Source organism: Danio rerio, chromosome 9 (assembly GCF_052040795.2).
Source record: "Danio rerio strain M-AB ecotype USA chromosome 9, GRCz13ab, whole genome shotgun sequence".
NCBI classification, from domain to species: domain Eukaryota; kingdom Metazoa; phylum Chordata; class Actinopteri; order Cypriniformes; family Danionidae; genus Danio; species Danio rerio.
Genome location: NC_141029.1, coordinates 31,523,310 through 31,540,998, shown reverse-complemented (window position 1 = coordinate 31,540,998; position 17,689 = coordinate 31,523,310). Strand labels below are relative to the sequence as shown.

The 17,689-nt window shown below is 34.3% G+C and overlaps 1 protein-coding gene across 1 annotated transcript; it reads right to left on the bottom strand.

Moving 5' to 3' along the window:
* Window positions 1-1,111: 1,111 nt before the first annotated feature.
* rnaseh2b (ribonuclease H2, subunit B) lies at window positions 1,112-8,730 on the bottom strand. The gene is given in 11 exon segments (NM_200271.1): window positions 1,112-1,282; window positions 1,513-1,590; window positions 1,828-1,873; window positions 2,032-2,113; window positions 2,193-2,295; window positions 2,398-2,462; window positions 3,082-3,196; window positions 3,306-3,382; window positions 7,524-7,631; window positions 7,743-7,814; window positions 8,606-8,730. Coding segments are annotated over 8 exon segments (651 nt in total). The 5' UTR covers window positions 3,357-3,382; window positions 7,524-7,631; window positions 7,743-7,814; window positions 8,606-8,730; the 3' UTR covers window positions 1,112-1,171.
* Window positions 8,731-17,689: the final 8,959 nt, after the last annotated feature.

The window sequence follows — 17,689 nt, the reverse complement described above, 5'->3', positions numbered from 1 at the left end:
TTTATTTGCCGTATCAAAAAAAAAAAAATGTAATACATTTCATAATACGATAATAAATGAATAATAATACATTTAAATCTTTTACACATTTCTTAGCAAAATATTTTAAATATTGCGTAAAACAAATGTAGCTCTACTTTTTCCAACATAAACTTTATTTAAAATAACAAAAATAATAAATGTTTTAAAAGCTTTAAAAACTACAATGATATAAATCTATGCACAACAATCTGCCCAGTAAATACATGGAGCACTTTAAAACAAATTGCATAAGTGTATGAAAAATAATTAAACCATTAAGATAGTTAAAAATGACCTTTTTTAATAAAAGGTTCAAAGTTTTATTGAGGTGGATTGTTGGTGATTGCATGGGCTGTATGGGCCAGATTGGGTAGCAATACATAAACAAAGGAAAATTAAGACTTGTTTAAAAAACATTTAAGACCTACAACACAATATTTCAGTAAATTTAAGACCCTTTTTAAGGCCTAAAATTTTGAGATTTAAGATGTTTTAAGACCCCACAGAAACCCTGTATACAGTATTTAATTTGACAATTTTTTAATTTACAATTCAAATTTATAATGTTTTGGAACAGTAAACATGTCAGGCCAAATAATTCAAATAAATCAATGACTTCTGCTAGGTTCATTAGTTTACAAGACGCAGATTTCTTTACTACACAGAAAAAACATATACATGTAAACATACCTTAGAAACAGTATAACAGAAAATCTTTGTGGTTATAAACCTTAAAACCGGTTATCGTCCCATGCCTAGTTATAACAATTTTTTATTGTTACATTATTTTCATGTTAATTATTTAATTATTTTCATTTTAAACTTATAATAGTTTCTAACTTAGCATAGTTGAATTATTTCTTGAAGATCATACGACACTGCAGTCTTTAGTTTTCATAACAGGAATAATGTACATTTGATCTATTTTAGCTTTGAAACAGAAACTAGTTGATTTAAATGACAGATTTTACAATATATAGTTTAATTATTAAGAAACTGCAGCCTTAGACAGACTTCTTTAAAAATATATATTGGACAGAATTGCACAGCACACGATGAACAGCAAAAAAATAGAAAGAAACAGTAGAAAACCTTTCTATTATTTTATTAGCAAAAATGTTTTGACACACACAAACTCACACTCACTCACTCAGTTTTTCTCTTGTTTGACTTTTGGACTGAAGAACGATGCCAAGCTCTTCATGCCAGTTTTGTCTGCTTTAGCAAGACTCTTCTGAGCTGCAGTCATCTTCTTTGGTGGCTGAAATAACACACAAACAGTAGTTTAAATATTGAAATGATTAAAACTCTAGTACGGTAGTTAAAATTAAGCAAGACATGCATTTACAACAAACAAAATGTGAAGCACAAATGAACGCTGAATGATTTAGGCGCAGATGCAAAGGAAAAGAAACAGTCTAATTTTTTTACCAAGTGTCTTTCTACAGTGACGTTCATTCCATTTGCACTGTGTTTGTGATTGTAACTCACTTTTCGTGCAAAATCGGCACTGTTGAACTTGGTGTAGTCTTCTCCAGCCTCTACTGGTTTATCTGACAGTTTTCGTTTCTAACGAATGCAAGACAACAGTCAGAAAAAACACAAAATCCACCAAAAAGACTATTTATGATGCGGCTTGAAAAAAAGACTAAAACCAAGTTGAGTTTAAGGACAAATAAAAATCGAGCAGATATGAATAACAAGGATTAAAATCAATTAAAGCAAAGCCAGACATAGTAACACTGAAGCATGGCACTAACAAGCATAGAGTAAAACAAAACTAGCAATTAAAGCAGTAAGATTCACCTTAGAAGGCGGCTCTGCTTCTTTAGGGCTGGAAATCTCTGGTAACCTTGTAACATAATAAATAAAAATATATATAAAATTGCATCTACATAAATTAGAAACAAAGATAAAAATCTGAATGTTGTGTATGTAGGGTGCGTTCATACTTTGCAGGTTACTAAACTGTAAGTGTGAACACACCCTAAAACATGTATGTGTACATACTCCAGATGCTTAAGGAGATCTTTGCTCAAGTCTTCACTGATGTACTCTGATATGAGGCCATGTGCATAACGCAAGTAGTCCTCTAAAAGGGTAATAAAATATGATTACAATTGCAAATAATGCAAAAAAGCACAATCCACCCATTTATTTATCAATCTTACCTTCAGAAGCATCTTCATGTTTGACTCTGACAAATGTGCTGGACTTTACTCCTCCCCCTACAGAGATGTTACCTTTTTTGAGTGCATTCACTGTCCGCTGAACCTAAGAAAATAAATAAATAGTCAAAATCCCATTCAAAAATTCCCAAATGCTTATTAATAAAATGGTTTCCAAAATCATGTAATTAAAACTTTATTTTTAAACCTTTTTCTTTAGCCATTCCAAGGTCTTCTCCAGGTTATATTTGTGATACTTTTGATCATTGACCTCTGGAAAACAAGAATTATGTTTTTATATATTAAGATATCACAATGCATTTGTGTATATTTTTCTGCTTTGTTCACAGTTTTCCACCATGTGACTGGTGTGGACACCATGGGGGGCAAAATAATCATTGAATATTATTTTATTTTTTGCTTGTTATTTTTTTTTTTGGGGGGGGGAGTTGTCATAACTGTGTCTTCACTTATTTGCTTAAAAATCTTCTCGTCATTGCAAAAACTGCCCTGTTAATCAACATGTCAGTTTTCATCCTTCACATTTAATTCAATTTCCTACTTTACCGAGAAGAAAAAGCATACTAATCTGCCAGTCGCAAGCCTTTCATGCTGAGAAATCTTTATCGTGATTGGTTAAGCGATGTATGTTCTCAGGATAACCTGTTAAACGAAAAAATTTATGAGTTAAGATTTTGATTATTAATAACTAAACATGTTTTTCTACCATGTTTTTAGGTTTGTTTCTATCCGGGTACCTTAACAATACGTATTTGTGGTATAATTTAGAACAATTTAAATGGATAATTTGCAAACTGGGGCAACTGACTTACTAGCTTAGTACAAATCATGTAAATCTGTACATGCATTGCATACAGGTTCAAAAGCACACCTTTCTCATCAGCCACATGATGAAGGGAGTCTAGACCCTGTTTGCATTGCAGAAGTCTTGAGCAGCCGGGATAATCCTCATCCATCACCATCTGCTTCACCGACTGGAACTTTCCCTGTGAAAAGAGTGCTGGCATTACTCCTGAAGCTCATGTAAATGTGAGGATTACTTCTTTTTTTTTTAAATATGTGTAGTGGAATAACTTATTTTAGGTATTAACTTACCTCTTTGCCAACACTGCTAATATATGGCAACAGCAGAAACAAAGGATCCATGGGAGTCACGTACAGCAGTCTACCATCTGTGGACACAAAGAGCTGTTAGTTCACTTAATTAACAAACACAATAACATTTTAGAATAGTTCACACTGAAATTAACATTTACATGTTTCTGTCTGCTGCTGAACACAAAAGCATACATGTAAAGAATGGTAAAGAAGGGCTGTGCAATTAATTGAAATCGAATCGTAATCTCGATTTGAAATGTTGCTATTAACTAATCGCAAGAGGCTGTGATATGAAATATATTTGTATTATTTCATTTTCCCTGCCCAGAGCAAATGCATGACTGCCGTCCGTGTTTGATAGTCCTACTAGCCATTTGTATGAGCAAAATTAAATGAGTCTTGCTAAAAAGTCAACTGAAAGTATTGCCAGTGACACTCTAGTAGCAAGCAACAGCAAAGTACAGTTTCAGAGTTGTTTCAGCCATGTTATTTTGCTGAGTGATCTGTATTTTATATATTTTTTTATAATAAGCTACACTATTTCCATAATTTGAGTTCAACTTGTTTACAGAAAGGTAAGGTCATTTAATTTGTGTTAGTGTTTGCTCTAGAGAAAAATTAGTGTTTCATTTCTGAGTTTTTAAAATAAATTTGAATAAATGTTTAGGTTAATATCTTTCAGTTCTTTTTTAAATTAACTCCCACTGCATGTCATCAGTAAGAAGCTACAAAACAGATTATTGAGATTCTACAAAATTAAAATCCAAATCAAATCAAATCGCAAATTTTGTCAAAAAAAAAAAAAGTACAAATAATTAAAATAATAATAATTAAAATAATAATAATAGGGGCGAGGCAGGTCGCTGGGTCGTTGGTTTGAACCTCGGCTCAGTTGGTGTTTCTGTGTGGAGTTTGCATGTTCTCCCTGCCTTTGCATGGGTTTACTCCAGGTGCTCCAGTTTCCCCCACAGTCCAAAGACATGCGGTACAGGTGAATTGGGTAGGCTAAATTGTCCTAGTGTGTGTGAATGTTTGTATGGATGTTTCCCAGAGATGGGTTGCGGCTAGAAGTGCATCCGCTGCGCAAACACTTGCTGGATAAGTTGGCGATTCATTCCGCTGTGGCGACCCCGGATTAATAAAGGGACTAAGCCGTCAAGAAAATGAATGAATGAATAATAATAATAATAATAATAATAATATATTTATAATAATATATAAATATTATTTGGGGATATTTTCCCCAAATCGTACAGCCCTAGGGCCTGGCCTAAAATCTAAATCTCGATTAATTGAACATTTTAACTCGATTAAGATTAACAAAAGATTATTTTATTTTTTTGCCCTCTCTGCATAGCCCACACTAAACAACACTACCAAGCAGACCGATCACAGAGCCTGCGCTATATGTCATCGTGACGTGTAGTTACATATTTCTGAGAGGTCCCCATCAGTCATGTGAGTGGTGTGCGATCACGTGAAGGCTGCGCTTGACGTAGAAGTGTAAACAGAGCTGGGTCACGTGACTACACACATGGTAGGAAAAGTAATTGAAAAATTTACCAATTATAGGCTGTAAATGTCAATTACTTTTCGATTAATCGCCCAGCCCTGGGGTGAAGTTATAGTACTATGCAGGTCGGTGGCTACAGGCTTCCAACATTCTTCAAAATATCTTATTTTGTGTTCAACAGCAGAAACAAGTGATGCACAATATATCGTTTCAGCATCGATATCGCAATGTGATCATTCGCAATAGTCACATAGTGAGTATGTGCAATGTTGAGTCTGGATTATAACTGATTATTTCATGTGTTTTCGAGTCCTTTGACTGTATGAGAATTTTAAATGCATTCAGGCATAAGTAATTGTTGGAAATCTCAAATAAATAATGTGATATTAATGTCAGTAAAAACTGTAGCAATAGTGTATGAAGCAAGATTTATCCTGGATAATAAATAAATGTATGTATTATAATTGTATGTAAATATAATGTAATTGTATTGTAACACACTTATGTTGCCATATGAGTTATTGTATTTAATATACATCTAATTTACGATTCTTTTTCTGCATTGTACAAAAGGAATTAGACTGATCAAAAATGTGGGGTATTTGTAGCATAAAAATCCTTTTTTTTTTTTATTAAAGATACTTAAGTTCAATGATTTGGTTAAAGTTAAAACAGCACAATTTCTGTTTAAAGCTAGGAATAAATTACTTCCGAAATGCATACAAAAGTTTTCTGAATTAAGACAAGGGGGATATAATCTGAGAGAAGAACAACATTTTAAGAGGTTGAAAACAAGGACAACCTTTAAAAGAATGGTGTATGTGTGTATGTGGTGTGAAATTATGGAACAGTCTGGAACAGATTCTCAAACAATGTCAGGATAATAATCAATTCGAAAAGTTGTATAAATATATATTATTAAAGGAAGATTATGATGAATAGAGGTGATTGAAAAAGAAAAAAATAGAAAGGTATGATGCTATTTCAATTCATGGCTGTTTGCAACACTTTGTATTTTTGAGTGTATGTTACAAAATGTGAATGTACAAATGAAATTAAACAATTATCATGTCAAAGATGCCAAAAGGATAAAATATGTTTCATTTAAAGCTCATATGTCTCATGTAAAAAGAAGAGATAAGTAAAAGAAGAAACAAGATGAAGTAATAGACGAATGACGTGTGTGGTAATGGGGTGGGAAAATAATAAGCTTGTGCTTCATCCTGCTCCATTTTGACCATGTTGAAATGTGTTTTTGTTTAAAGAATTGTTTTATGTATGATTTTTCTGTTCTAAATAAATAAATCAAATTACCATTTGTAACTTTGACAAATTAACAACAATACATTTTATTGAATTGTTTAAAACGAAGACTATGCAGTATTATTTTACAATTTATTATTCAATTACTTTATACCTGAATACAGTTCGACTCATCAGAAAACAATAAAACTGGCTATTTTTTTCATTTGTTTCTTTTTTATTGAGTTTATTTAAACTTGTAGATTGTTTATTATACATTATGTACTCCCCAACAGAATCTAAAATTATAAATTATTTCCAAATAGCTATTCAAGTCATCTCATGAAATTGTATTCATATCGCAATGTACAGTTGAAGTCAGAATTATTACCCCCCACTGAATTTTTTTTTTTTTTTCAAATATTTCTCAAATGATGTTTAACAGAGCAAGGGGGTTGTCACAGTATGTCTGATAATATTTTTTCTTCTGGAGAAAGTCTTATTTGTTTTATTTAGGCTAAAATAAAAGCAGTTTTTTTTTAAACACTATTTTAAGGTCAACATTATTAGCCCCTTTAAGCAATTTTTTTCGATAGTCTACAGCAGTGGTTCTCAAAGTGGTGGTCGGGACCCCTTGAGGGGTCGCGGGACAATGAAAAGGGGTCGCTTAGTGATTTCCAAAACTCAAATACATTTGAGTAAACTATTAGAATTACCATATTTTATTCATAACCCACAGAAGATAGTTAATAGTTATGTTAAAGACACAACAACAACAACATACAAACAAAAATCAGCCATCAGCCTTTAATTTTTTTATGTTTGAATTAAATTAATGAATGACTACAAAAAACATTATACGGTTATTAGACTGTTGCATTTGTATGTTGTCAATATGCTCATGTTTTTTATGCCTATAGTTGTGTATTTTTAAAGTATAACCACCTTGAAAAATGGGGGTACCAAATCACTGACATCATTATTTTGGGGGTCGCGGGTTGTAAAGTTTGGGAACCCCTGGTCTACAGAACAAACCATAGTTATACATTAACTTGCCTAATTACCCTAACCTGCCTTGTTAACCTAAAAATGTTAATTTAAACTGTTTAGAAGTGTCTTGAAAAATATCTATCTTTTGTCATCATGGCAAAAAAATCAGTTAAAAATCTGTTATTAGAGATGAGTTATTAAAACTATTATGTTTGGAAATGCGTTAAAAAAATCTCTCCATTTAACAGAAATTGGGGAAAAAATAAACAGTGAGCCAATAATTCTAACTTTTACTGTATATCACAGAACAAAAAAATATTACAATGTAAAATATTTCCAATATCATGCAGTCCTACTATCAGAAACTGAAACAGGTTTGAAATAGATTGTGAATAAATTATGACAGAATTTTTATTTTTGTGTGAACTATCCTATTAATGGACGATTCACTCTCTGTAGTGTGAGCTTACCTCTTTGCACTGTCTGTCCAATAAACCAAGACCGGAAGTCTTCAGAAAAAGCTTTTACTTCATAAACACTCAAATCTCCACAGCCAAACAGGTACAGCGAAGAACTACCTGAACTCAGACAACGACAGAACTGTCAGTTAGTTAAGGTTCATATAGCTGATCCACGTCATCTCTAAACCATCAGTTGCAGTAAATGAGTGCACTGAGTCAAAAGGCCACCTGTAGAAGGATTCTTCAGTTTGATGAAGGAAGGATCACTGTCGACAGACCTGCCAGTGTCTAGTGCTGAATCTGAAAAAAAGGGAAGTCACAGAAGGAAAATATAAGTGGATTAATAAAATTCATAACTAAACTTAATGTAGATGTTGGTGGTTAAAGGGATAGTTTACTCAAAATAAATGAAAATTTTGTTGTCATTTACTTATCGAAAAAACTAATTCTGAAAACAAAAACATATTTTGAAGAATGTGGCCAAAACAAAAGGTTGCAGTTACATGGTATAATTAAAATACCATGGGGGTCAATGGAGACCAGAAGTTGTTCGATTGAGCACATTTTCAAAATATCTTATGCTAAGTAGAGGAGAGAAATTCTCAGAAAATTAAAAGGTAGTAAATGGTAACGTAATAACGTTATACATACACTATATGCACTACTACTAATAATTACTATTAGAGTGATTTCTGAAGGACCCGAAGACTGGAGTAATGAAGCTGAAAATTAATCTTTAAAATCACTGGAATAAATTATTAATTTAAATGATAAACTGTTTTTGCACAGTTATTTTATAGTGCATTAACATTACACAATTTTTACTGTATTCAACAAATGCAGTCTTGGTAAGCAGGAAAAGCTCATTTTTTAAACATTTAAAATATTGAATGTAACTAACGGTTAAACATAGAGCATAAAGATAAATACATTTTCATAACGAGTCCTCAGTGTATTAGGATGTGAACTGAAGACTGTTTATAACATCAGTAACGTTATATAAGTTTAGTATACAATGCATGTAGGGACATGTGTGAACATGCAACAGCAACACAGAGTAACTAACGTTAAACGTAGCAAATGTTAGATACCTGGAGCAATGACAACCCAACTGTCGCTCTCGGTGTGTGCAGACCGTTTCTTTTTAGAAGTCATTTCAAATAACTAGTTTTAAAAGTTAAACTGTAAAAACAAGTTGTCCGCTGTGTATAAATGCGACGAGTGAATGTTGTGCCTTCAGAAAAATGGCGGCAAATCTTTGAGTTACACATAAGCAGGGGTAAGTACTCGACTTCAAGTTTTATTCTAGGGTTTGTTTAGGTAGTGCTGCACAATATTATACATTCCTTAATAATATATTGCGAATAAATCAGATGTTATGTTTTTTAAGAACGGGAGTGGAGAATGGCACCTCTAAAGAAATATCGAGTGCACCGTGTTCACCCTTCTCTCCAAATGGTACGGTCTCTCAGTATTCCTTAAAGACATAGCGGGTCATTAAAAGCACCAGGCAGCCTTCAGGTCTTCCATTTTAATCAACTGATTCTTCTTTTTTGTGTTAAATTATTATTGTTAAAGAGTGTTGTTCTTGTTACCATTTAAACCATTAAAAGGTAAGGTGTTGAGTTTAGTGTACAGTATTTCAGTATCAGTACTGAAAATGAACGACCTAATCTAATGTAAAACAACACTGTATAGACTTCACTGTATAAATAAAATTTCTACATTTATAGCTATTTATAGCATGGATTTATAGATTAGTGAAGTTATAAAAGCTATTCAGACCTGATTGGTGAGTACCCTAATTTTATTGCATTGACAGGCCTATTATGATACAAATCAAACTCACAGCAGGTTCATTAGGCTGCAGTTATCTACGTGCATAAATATGTCTGTGGACTTCTTCATGTATTTATTTATATGACAAATAGTTTATAGTACATTTTTCTTTGTGGCCTATTTTTGTTGTCTGGGGGAATTGTGCAACACCACCAGCTACAAATATTTAAAAAAGAATCGTTTGTGATAAACTTCTACCCAAACATAAAAAACAAGATGCAAAGCTGTTCTCTTTTGTTGTGATATAGCCTACTGTAAACATTTACATGACACATTTATTATACAGCTTAAATAACTAATGTGTGTATTATTGGTACACACATAGCCTACATGTGCACTGAGAGGGAAGACACACAATATTAGGAAGGATGTTTAAAAAAACTCAGAGACAAGTCTTGAGGTGTCTGCTTAGTTCCAGCACTTCAAGCGGCCCCAGGATCTTGTCAGGTTTTGCCAGTGGTGCATAGGGTACAGGTGTCTCTTGCACAGTATGATAATATTTATTTACAAAGCATTTTATTCACATTGTCAGGTTGTGATCCATCAGCAGTATTAATCTAAAATCTGGATTAAATCAAAGTTTATCTAAGAATTATGTTGCCTAAATATGAGGCATGTGGTTTACAATTATACCAAATGTTTGATCCTGGACTTTATTTCACAATAAACCTGGATTAACTAGGCTACAATCTTATTGTTTCATCACTTAGGTTTAGATTTAAGTTAAGGATCAACTTTAAATTTGCAATTGATAAGGTTTAAACAGCCTAAATGCTATTCTATTTCTGGTGAAAAAAATTAAAGTTTCTCACAGATAAACAAGGGACTATCCCAACATTTTAGTTCTCTTCCTTGACCAAATGTGTTTTTAACAATCAATTCAGTTATTAATTAATACAATATAATATATATTTAGACCATATAATCTGAGACAGAGATATATTGTACTCCTAGATTAGATCTGAAAATACCCCAAAACTCATATAGAACTAAATATTATAGAAAATTGATGTTCCTGTCAATTACCTCAAGATGGCGCCAGTATCTTGGAAATGGACGAAGAGACGCCCTCAGACAGAATAGTTTTTACTTTCACCTTATATAGCGCTGCTTATTAAGTCTTACCTCATCACTATATTACACTTCTTAATATTCTTCAAATACATAACGCTTCTCATCTCGGTCACTAAAAGGCTTAATTTGTTCGACTGTGAGTGTACACGAGTATCAAACAACCTGCAGGAAATAGGCAAGAAAAAGTAAGAGTAAGATAAAGTAGCCTACATGTAGACCAGATGCTACTGAAAATAGTCGGAATAGAAACATTGTTTACATAAGGTCAATAAATTAGTGTAAGCATTTCAGCATACTTGTGAACTGTTGACACTTTATTGTTGCTTACACAGATTCAGTTTTCGTTTTCTTTATTTTCAGGATCTTATTAATAACTGTTGTCAATCTGTCTGCTGTTGGCTAGAATGTGACCCATCTTAACATTTAATGACTCCCTTTGTCTTCAACTCTCACTTCATCTCTCATTGTGGGAAAATACGTCTTTTAGCACTTTTGTCACTCATTAAAATAACTAAGCAGGACATGCACTGACACATTCTATGCGTGGGCATTCAAGTGTTGCTGATTAAGAACCAGGGTCCCCTGTTCTGCCATAAGTCTGAGGTATTCAGGTCAACCAAGGTCTGCTGAGCAAGGACATGCTGGAGGTGGAGGAGGGGCTCTAGGACATCCCAGCTGGAGAAATAAACCATCACAAGGAGGGAAAGGTGGATATGTAACATTTAAACATAATTCACAAACACTGAATATCAATTTAATTTGCTTTATGTCATGATGGAATAATGTTTTAAAATATTCTCACAAGTAGAATTTTTAATCTACCTTAAAAAAATTAAATACCACATAATAAACACAACACAATTATTATTTTTCTGACTAATATCCAAATATTAGCAATAGGGAATCACATTATTCTGATGGTCCCTTTAACGCATTTAGTTAAATGTTACATTGCATCAACAACTAATTCTCAATAGATTATTAGTAAACTGTTAGATTGGGGTTAGGGTATTGTAAGTTGACATGTACTTGCAAAGTTTCTCAGTCAGTTAAATGTCTGTTGAAGGAGCAGTGTCAGCTAATATTAAGCAGATTAATTGGCATGTAGCTGCAATGCAACTTTTTGTCAACACAGTGTGCAATAGGGACCATCAAAATAAGTCTTACCAATATTAATAATGAAATATTGTTCTGACTGACATATATTTATTAGTCTAACATACTCTACACTGAACTAATCCAATGATCTTTTCTCTTCCACCACGATGTAACAGACACCATCATTGAGTAATTCTGTGTTGAAACATGCAGAATAAAATCTGGTTGGAAAAAAAACAAACAGCGTGGCTCAACTTCATATACAGGCAGTGACATTTTCAGCTCGGGCTTGACTTGCTGCTTTGTTTTATAAACTGGTTGAGATCGGAATAACGATTCTTATTTTGCATCTGAGCTTTACCTCCTCCCACACACATGCAAAATTAGGCAAACGCATCTTGCAACATTAGCATGATTCCATAACATTGCTGGAAAGACAGTGACATTTTACACAAGACTGGTTTTTGTTTTGGTCTTGCATATACGAAAGTTCAGATATAGAACAGTCTACTAACCCTGAACTCACTGAAATCAGATGCGCGCTCATTTGCTAAAATGTTTGGATTATATAAATTGCCATTGCCCGAGAACCATATGAAATTGATAAGCATGAGATGCACTGCATGAAATGACCACTAATAATCGGCTTTTAATTTCAGTGAACACAATGTGAATATCGTGTTTTGATAAATAGTTTGCATCTCTGTCATTCTGATGAGTCAAACCGGGCGTAATCTATCAGATCAATCGGATGACTTTGTGCGACAGGAAATTCGTTTTGACTAATTGGTGGTGAAAACGAAAAATTTTAATCAATGAGCTTTCGCAATGAAAACAGGGTTTGTTTCGACAGAAGCTGCATTGTAATCATAAAGTGTTTTATTATCGCGCATTCTGCCCATAATAATAAGATACAGCTCATTTTGTGTTGTTCTGCCATTATCAGTGTTGGCAAACATTGCTTTAAAACTGTAAATAAGGAGCCTATCGGTATGGATGTATTTATGTTTTATGTGGATTTAAACAGGTACTATATTTAAACTATCTTGTTTTGAAAACTACAGAAAATTAAAGGATACGATGGATTACGTTAGTTTTTCGTATAATTGAATAAATGAATTCGTATATGCACTTTCATTTGTTCTGCAACAAGAAATCCATACTTTACTCAGTTTTCTTTATCTGTGATTCCTGTTCATTGCTTAAAATCGCATTTTGTCCTATTAAACGTATCGTCGTTAAAATGCTTTCAAATTGATAAACTTTGTTTGGAACTTGTCACAATTATTTTTTTTTCACAACTAAAATTACGATAATCTTAATTAAATCATGAAAACATCTGCATGTTCTCATTTCTCAAACGGCAGATGTATTGAAATGCACTATGACAAATTGTTTAAATCACTGTCATTTAGGGAATCATTTTTGATTATTTGCTATTGTGCTGGACACCTGTTTATGTATTCGACTTAATCCTTAACACACCTACGGCCACGTAGGCTCGTGATAATCGTCCTCCTGTATTTGCTCGTTTGAGAGTGAGTAGAGGAAGGTTGGAAAACGCTGAAAACCTCACCTCAGCTGTGTCAACAGGCCGTGTGTTTTCCCCTGTTATAAATAGCCCCACTTTCAAATTAACTTCCTATACGCCACGTGCCTTTCAAAATAAAACTATTCACATAAATATTCATATTGTAGGCAGGATTTAGCATTAATCAATTATACGAACACTTACTTTGTTTACAAGCAACTGGATTAGGCTACACCCCAATTTTCGAAGTCAATGCGAAATTGTGTAAAATGTTTTTTGCTCTCCTAAAAAACAATATAAAAAGGTGAAAAGTGCATATTTAACTTTCAAAATAGAATGAATAAATAAACGACTAACAAGAAATCCTTAATATGTTAAACTTTTACACCTTAGACTTAAATATGAAATTGTTAAAACAGAAAAAGTGCTCAAGCAGTTCTGCTTAGTGCTGAACGTTTGTGCCATGCATCCAAACCAAAGTGACGTTCAGCATATGATGATATTTGGCAGATTTTACGCAGTTGAACACACTAAACACCAGCCAATAGCAGAAGGCAGCTGTTTCAAATCACTGCGAGTTCTTTCTTTATACTTTTTTTGAGGTAAAACCCAAATATACCTCAAGTAGGCTTAAGCTGGTGCACATTCGCTGCATGTTTCAAACCAAACAAAACATTTTCTATTCATTAAAATCAAAATTATTAATTTTATAAATATTAATATTAGCTGCTATATTATTATGTTTCTTTACGCAGGGGTATGAGTTCGAACACATTTGTTCATGGATGCTTCTTTCCTCTATCATCATTTCAATCAAATATCTCACATTGCAGAGATATAACAATATATAAAATGAATTATCTGTGAACGTGCACTTGAGCGGATCATAGTAAGGCACTTCGCAGCTCGCGCTCTGCTAAAGGTAGTCTCGTTGACGCGCATGCTGTGGCACACCGGTGTTGTCGTCGAGATCAGGATTGTTTGCAGTTATGACAGCCGAGTCGGTAGCCGCTTCGCAGCACGTGACCTAATCTGATTCAGTGTGGGTCGCAGGGTTTGAGTCTTGAGTATCTAAGGTCGAGCACTGGCGCTTGGTGTGTGTGTTTTTTTCTTCCTCTCGCGCAGCGCTACCGCTCCGCCTCCTCAACCTCAACGCGCAACTTTGACGCTGTGCATAAATACTGGAACAAAAGAAGAACTTCCTCGATACCCTGTGAAACGGTTGTAAATAAGCTGAAACTGTTATGGGAACTGAAATTAAACTGTTAACGTGTTTGAAAATGTTTGTTAGAGGATTCTCCAGAGTCAAGTGATGTCTTCATACACATCCTCGTTTTTGTTTCTCAGCTCTTTGGGTAAGTGCCATTCATATCGAGGTGGTTATGGTAATCGGTCTCTTTGTGTTGTGATTAGCCTAACTGTTTAAATAGATTTTGCGTGGCATTCAATTTCCAGTGGAACAGTTTAAAGGGGAGGAACTAAAATGTATTTTGTTGAAACAATGATGAGACTAGCTTAATCGCAGGAGTGGCAATAGACGACAGCGAGCGATCGGCGTCGAACTATTGTCGAAAGTTTGTGAGTTATAACTGTGCCCACACGTCATGTTGTTAATGTTCTAAAAGTTCTATTCTGTCGTCACGTCAATAAAAGAACGCTGTTCCCAATTTAAAATGCATACTAAAAGCGCATTGCTTGTCAAATTCAATAACTAGTGCTATAACGTTACAGAAGTTACCGGCTGTCTTCAAGATAAGTCGTGTTAAGTGTCTAACAGGTTTGATTGAGGACTGCATTTAACTACTCGGTTTTTGTTTGTTTTGTTCAGAAACGATTACAGTACATCCAAAACGTGTACAACGAGTTTTCGTGGGCTGTCTTTTGTCGTGTTCTTCTCATGCAGTGAACAAAGAAGCGCGCAGCAAAGGCTCGGGACCCGAGCGCCCGTGGAAAGTAAGCACCCTGTTTACAATAATAACACTAGCTTCGTGACGTTGCATGACTGACAGCGCGCTGCACCAATAGCGGGGCGCGGCTGCTTCGGCAACACGCTATATTTGGAAAGAGTTACATCATCGGAGGACTGCCTCTGAAAGGCGGGACATCCGTGAGGATTTACGCGCTTGTCTGGGCTTGCCTTTAGTGCGCTTTGTTATTGCTTACTTTCCCCGTTGATTTTATATATATATATATATATATATATATATATATATATATATATATATATATATATATATATATATATATATATATATATATATATATATATATATATGTTCACAATTATAGAGGAAAATATACCACTTATGTACAGTGAATTATCTGTAGTGCTACATAAATGTCAAGTTGGTCACATGGCAATTGTTGGGAAAGAGAAAATGTAGGGTTTATACATTTTATGAATATAGTATTAGTGGTTTTATTAAGTCCAGAAGTGGATGAATGAAAAGTAAGGGGACTGTGCCTTGGTGAGTTGTTGTGAACTTGAATGTTGTAGGTGGTAGTACTGATCGGATGCTAGTCTATGTGATGGTGGTTTATAGTTATGACATGCTTCAGCTTACATGCTGAGGTTCTGAAGCAGTCCAAGTGGTGTTGGAGAGCAACTAAAAAGACAAAAAACATTTAAACTAAAATAAGGAAGTTGTTGGTTGACATGGCCAAATGGTAAAGCTCATAATAAAAATGAGAAGTAACCACATGTTTATTTAGCAATAAATGCAATATACAAAATATACAAAAATAATGACATTTAAAAAAGCAATAGGAAACATGCAGAACAAAAGATAATGACAGAAAAGTTGATAGTCATTACTTTTATATAGACCAGAGATGCCCAAACTAGGGCCCGTGGGCCAAAGTTGGCCCATGGTAACCTTTGATTTGGCCCCCCATTGCATCTGAGTAGAAAGGAAAAATTATGACGATGGTTTGGAGATTGTCATTTCAAATCTAATACAACCTTTTGTTTGTTTGTTTAATTGTTAAAAAGCTAACTGAAATTAAATGTTTCTATTAAATGGTGTAAATTATTTAGATTTACTTTAAATGTACTGTGTCACCCGACAGATGGAGGAGAAATCAAGGCAAAGGCAAATTCTGCTTGATTAGTGTATTCAGCGTTGACCTCCACTTTGTTATAAATGTTATTGTTCATGCTTCTATTGCAATAAGCTATCAATGTAAATGTTATTAGTTATTATGATTTGAATTAATGTTTCCTAATAAACTATTAAAATTACCCATGGCAACTTTAATGAAATAGAGTTTGGTATATTTACCTTCGGCCCACAGCTCTCAATGATATTTGGTTTTTGGTCCTTTATACAAAAAGTTTGGGCACGCCTGATAGACACGTTCTTTACAGCTTATTTAAGGATATATGAGTCAATTCATTTTCTCACTGTTTAGCATCTATTTAAAACAATATGCACTCACACATTTGTTGTGTTGATGCTCTCATACAGGTACTTCACGATTGTTTATGTGGACAGTGTCTAAAAATAGGAAATGTGCATGATGCCGTGGTGCCACCCAATTATTACACCTAAAAAAGTAAGAGAAATACAGCCACCTATTTTATTTTTTAAAAATACTAGACAGTCTTTGTCTAACTTTGCACAGTTGCAGTTAATGCTTGTAAACATGGCTGAGTTTTAGAAAACTATTTAGCCACTATATATTCCTCAATGAACAGGATTTGATGGTCAAATACTCACAAAGCAGTGCCATATTTTGAAAGTCATTATCCGAATGATGCAGTCGGCAGTAATCAGAAAGGGGCGGATTTGACAGATGGAGCACTGTTTCTTTCTTCTCCCAATCAAGCTTCACGCTGATGGTGGTGTGAGTGACGCAGCTCGCAGTGCTCTCGCTGCCTGCTGTAGTCAAGCGCGCAGGCTCTGTTGTCAGGCTAGTCTTGGAGAGTGGACGTTTCCTTCGTCTCCACAGGGATCGTCGACCGACGCTCTGTTCAGTTCATGTATGCAACATAGAGTAACTGAACCTTCAGAATAGGACAAGAGGAAAGAAACCTTTATCTTAATCTCTTTTTTATTTCTCTCGTAAAGACATGAACGAGGAGAAATCGTGTTTTTTTTAGGACACTATATGGCAAGCCGTTTTAACATTTGCTCTATTAACTATGCCGTTTTACTTTAACGGTACTTGCAGCCTATGCATTAAAAACGTAAAACCCAATTTAATTGAAAAATAATAAACCCATTGGTTAGTTCTGTCCCTTGCCTTTTTTTGTGGAAAACAAAGGTAAATGAGTGTGAGCGGTTGCCCCTCACACCTTTGTAATGTTTAGATGCGCCACATGAATGGCCCTACAAAGTAGATCCTGTTCTTGCTTATTAACATGTGGTTGTTTGCCACAAGACAACAAGCTTTGTTTGAGCATGCTGTAAGCTGTCATTGTGTTATTATGGTGTCATGTTACGGCTGTGTATTTAAAATTGGCGCTTCCTGTGTTGTCGTTCCCTTGGCTTGTTGGCCTGAGCAAGGGCAGATTCTCTGTAAACCAAGTGTTCAGCAGCGAGTCTAACTGAAACCTTTCGATACTATCTTATTTTGTTAGGTACCATTATGAAAAAATGGTATAACTGGTATGGTACAGTTTGATATTTTG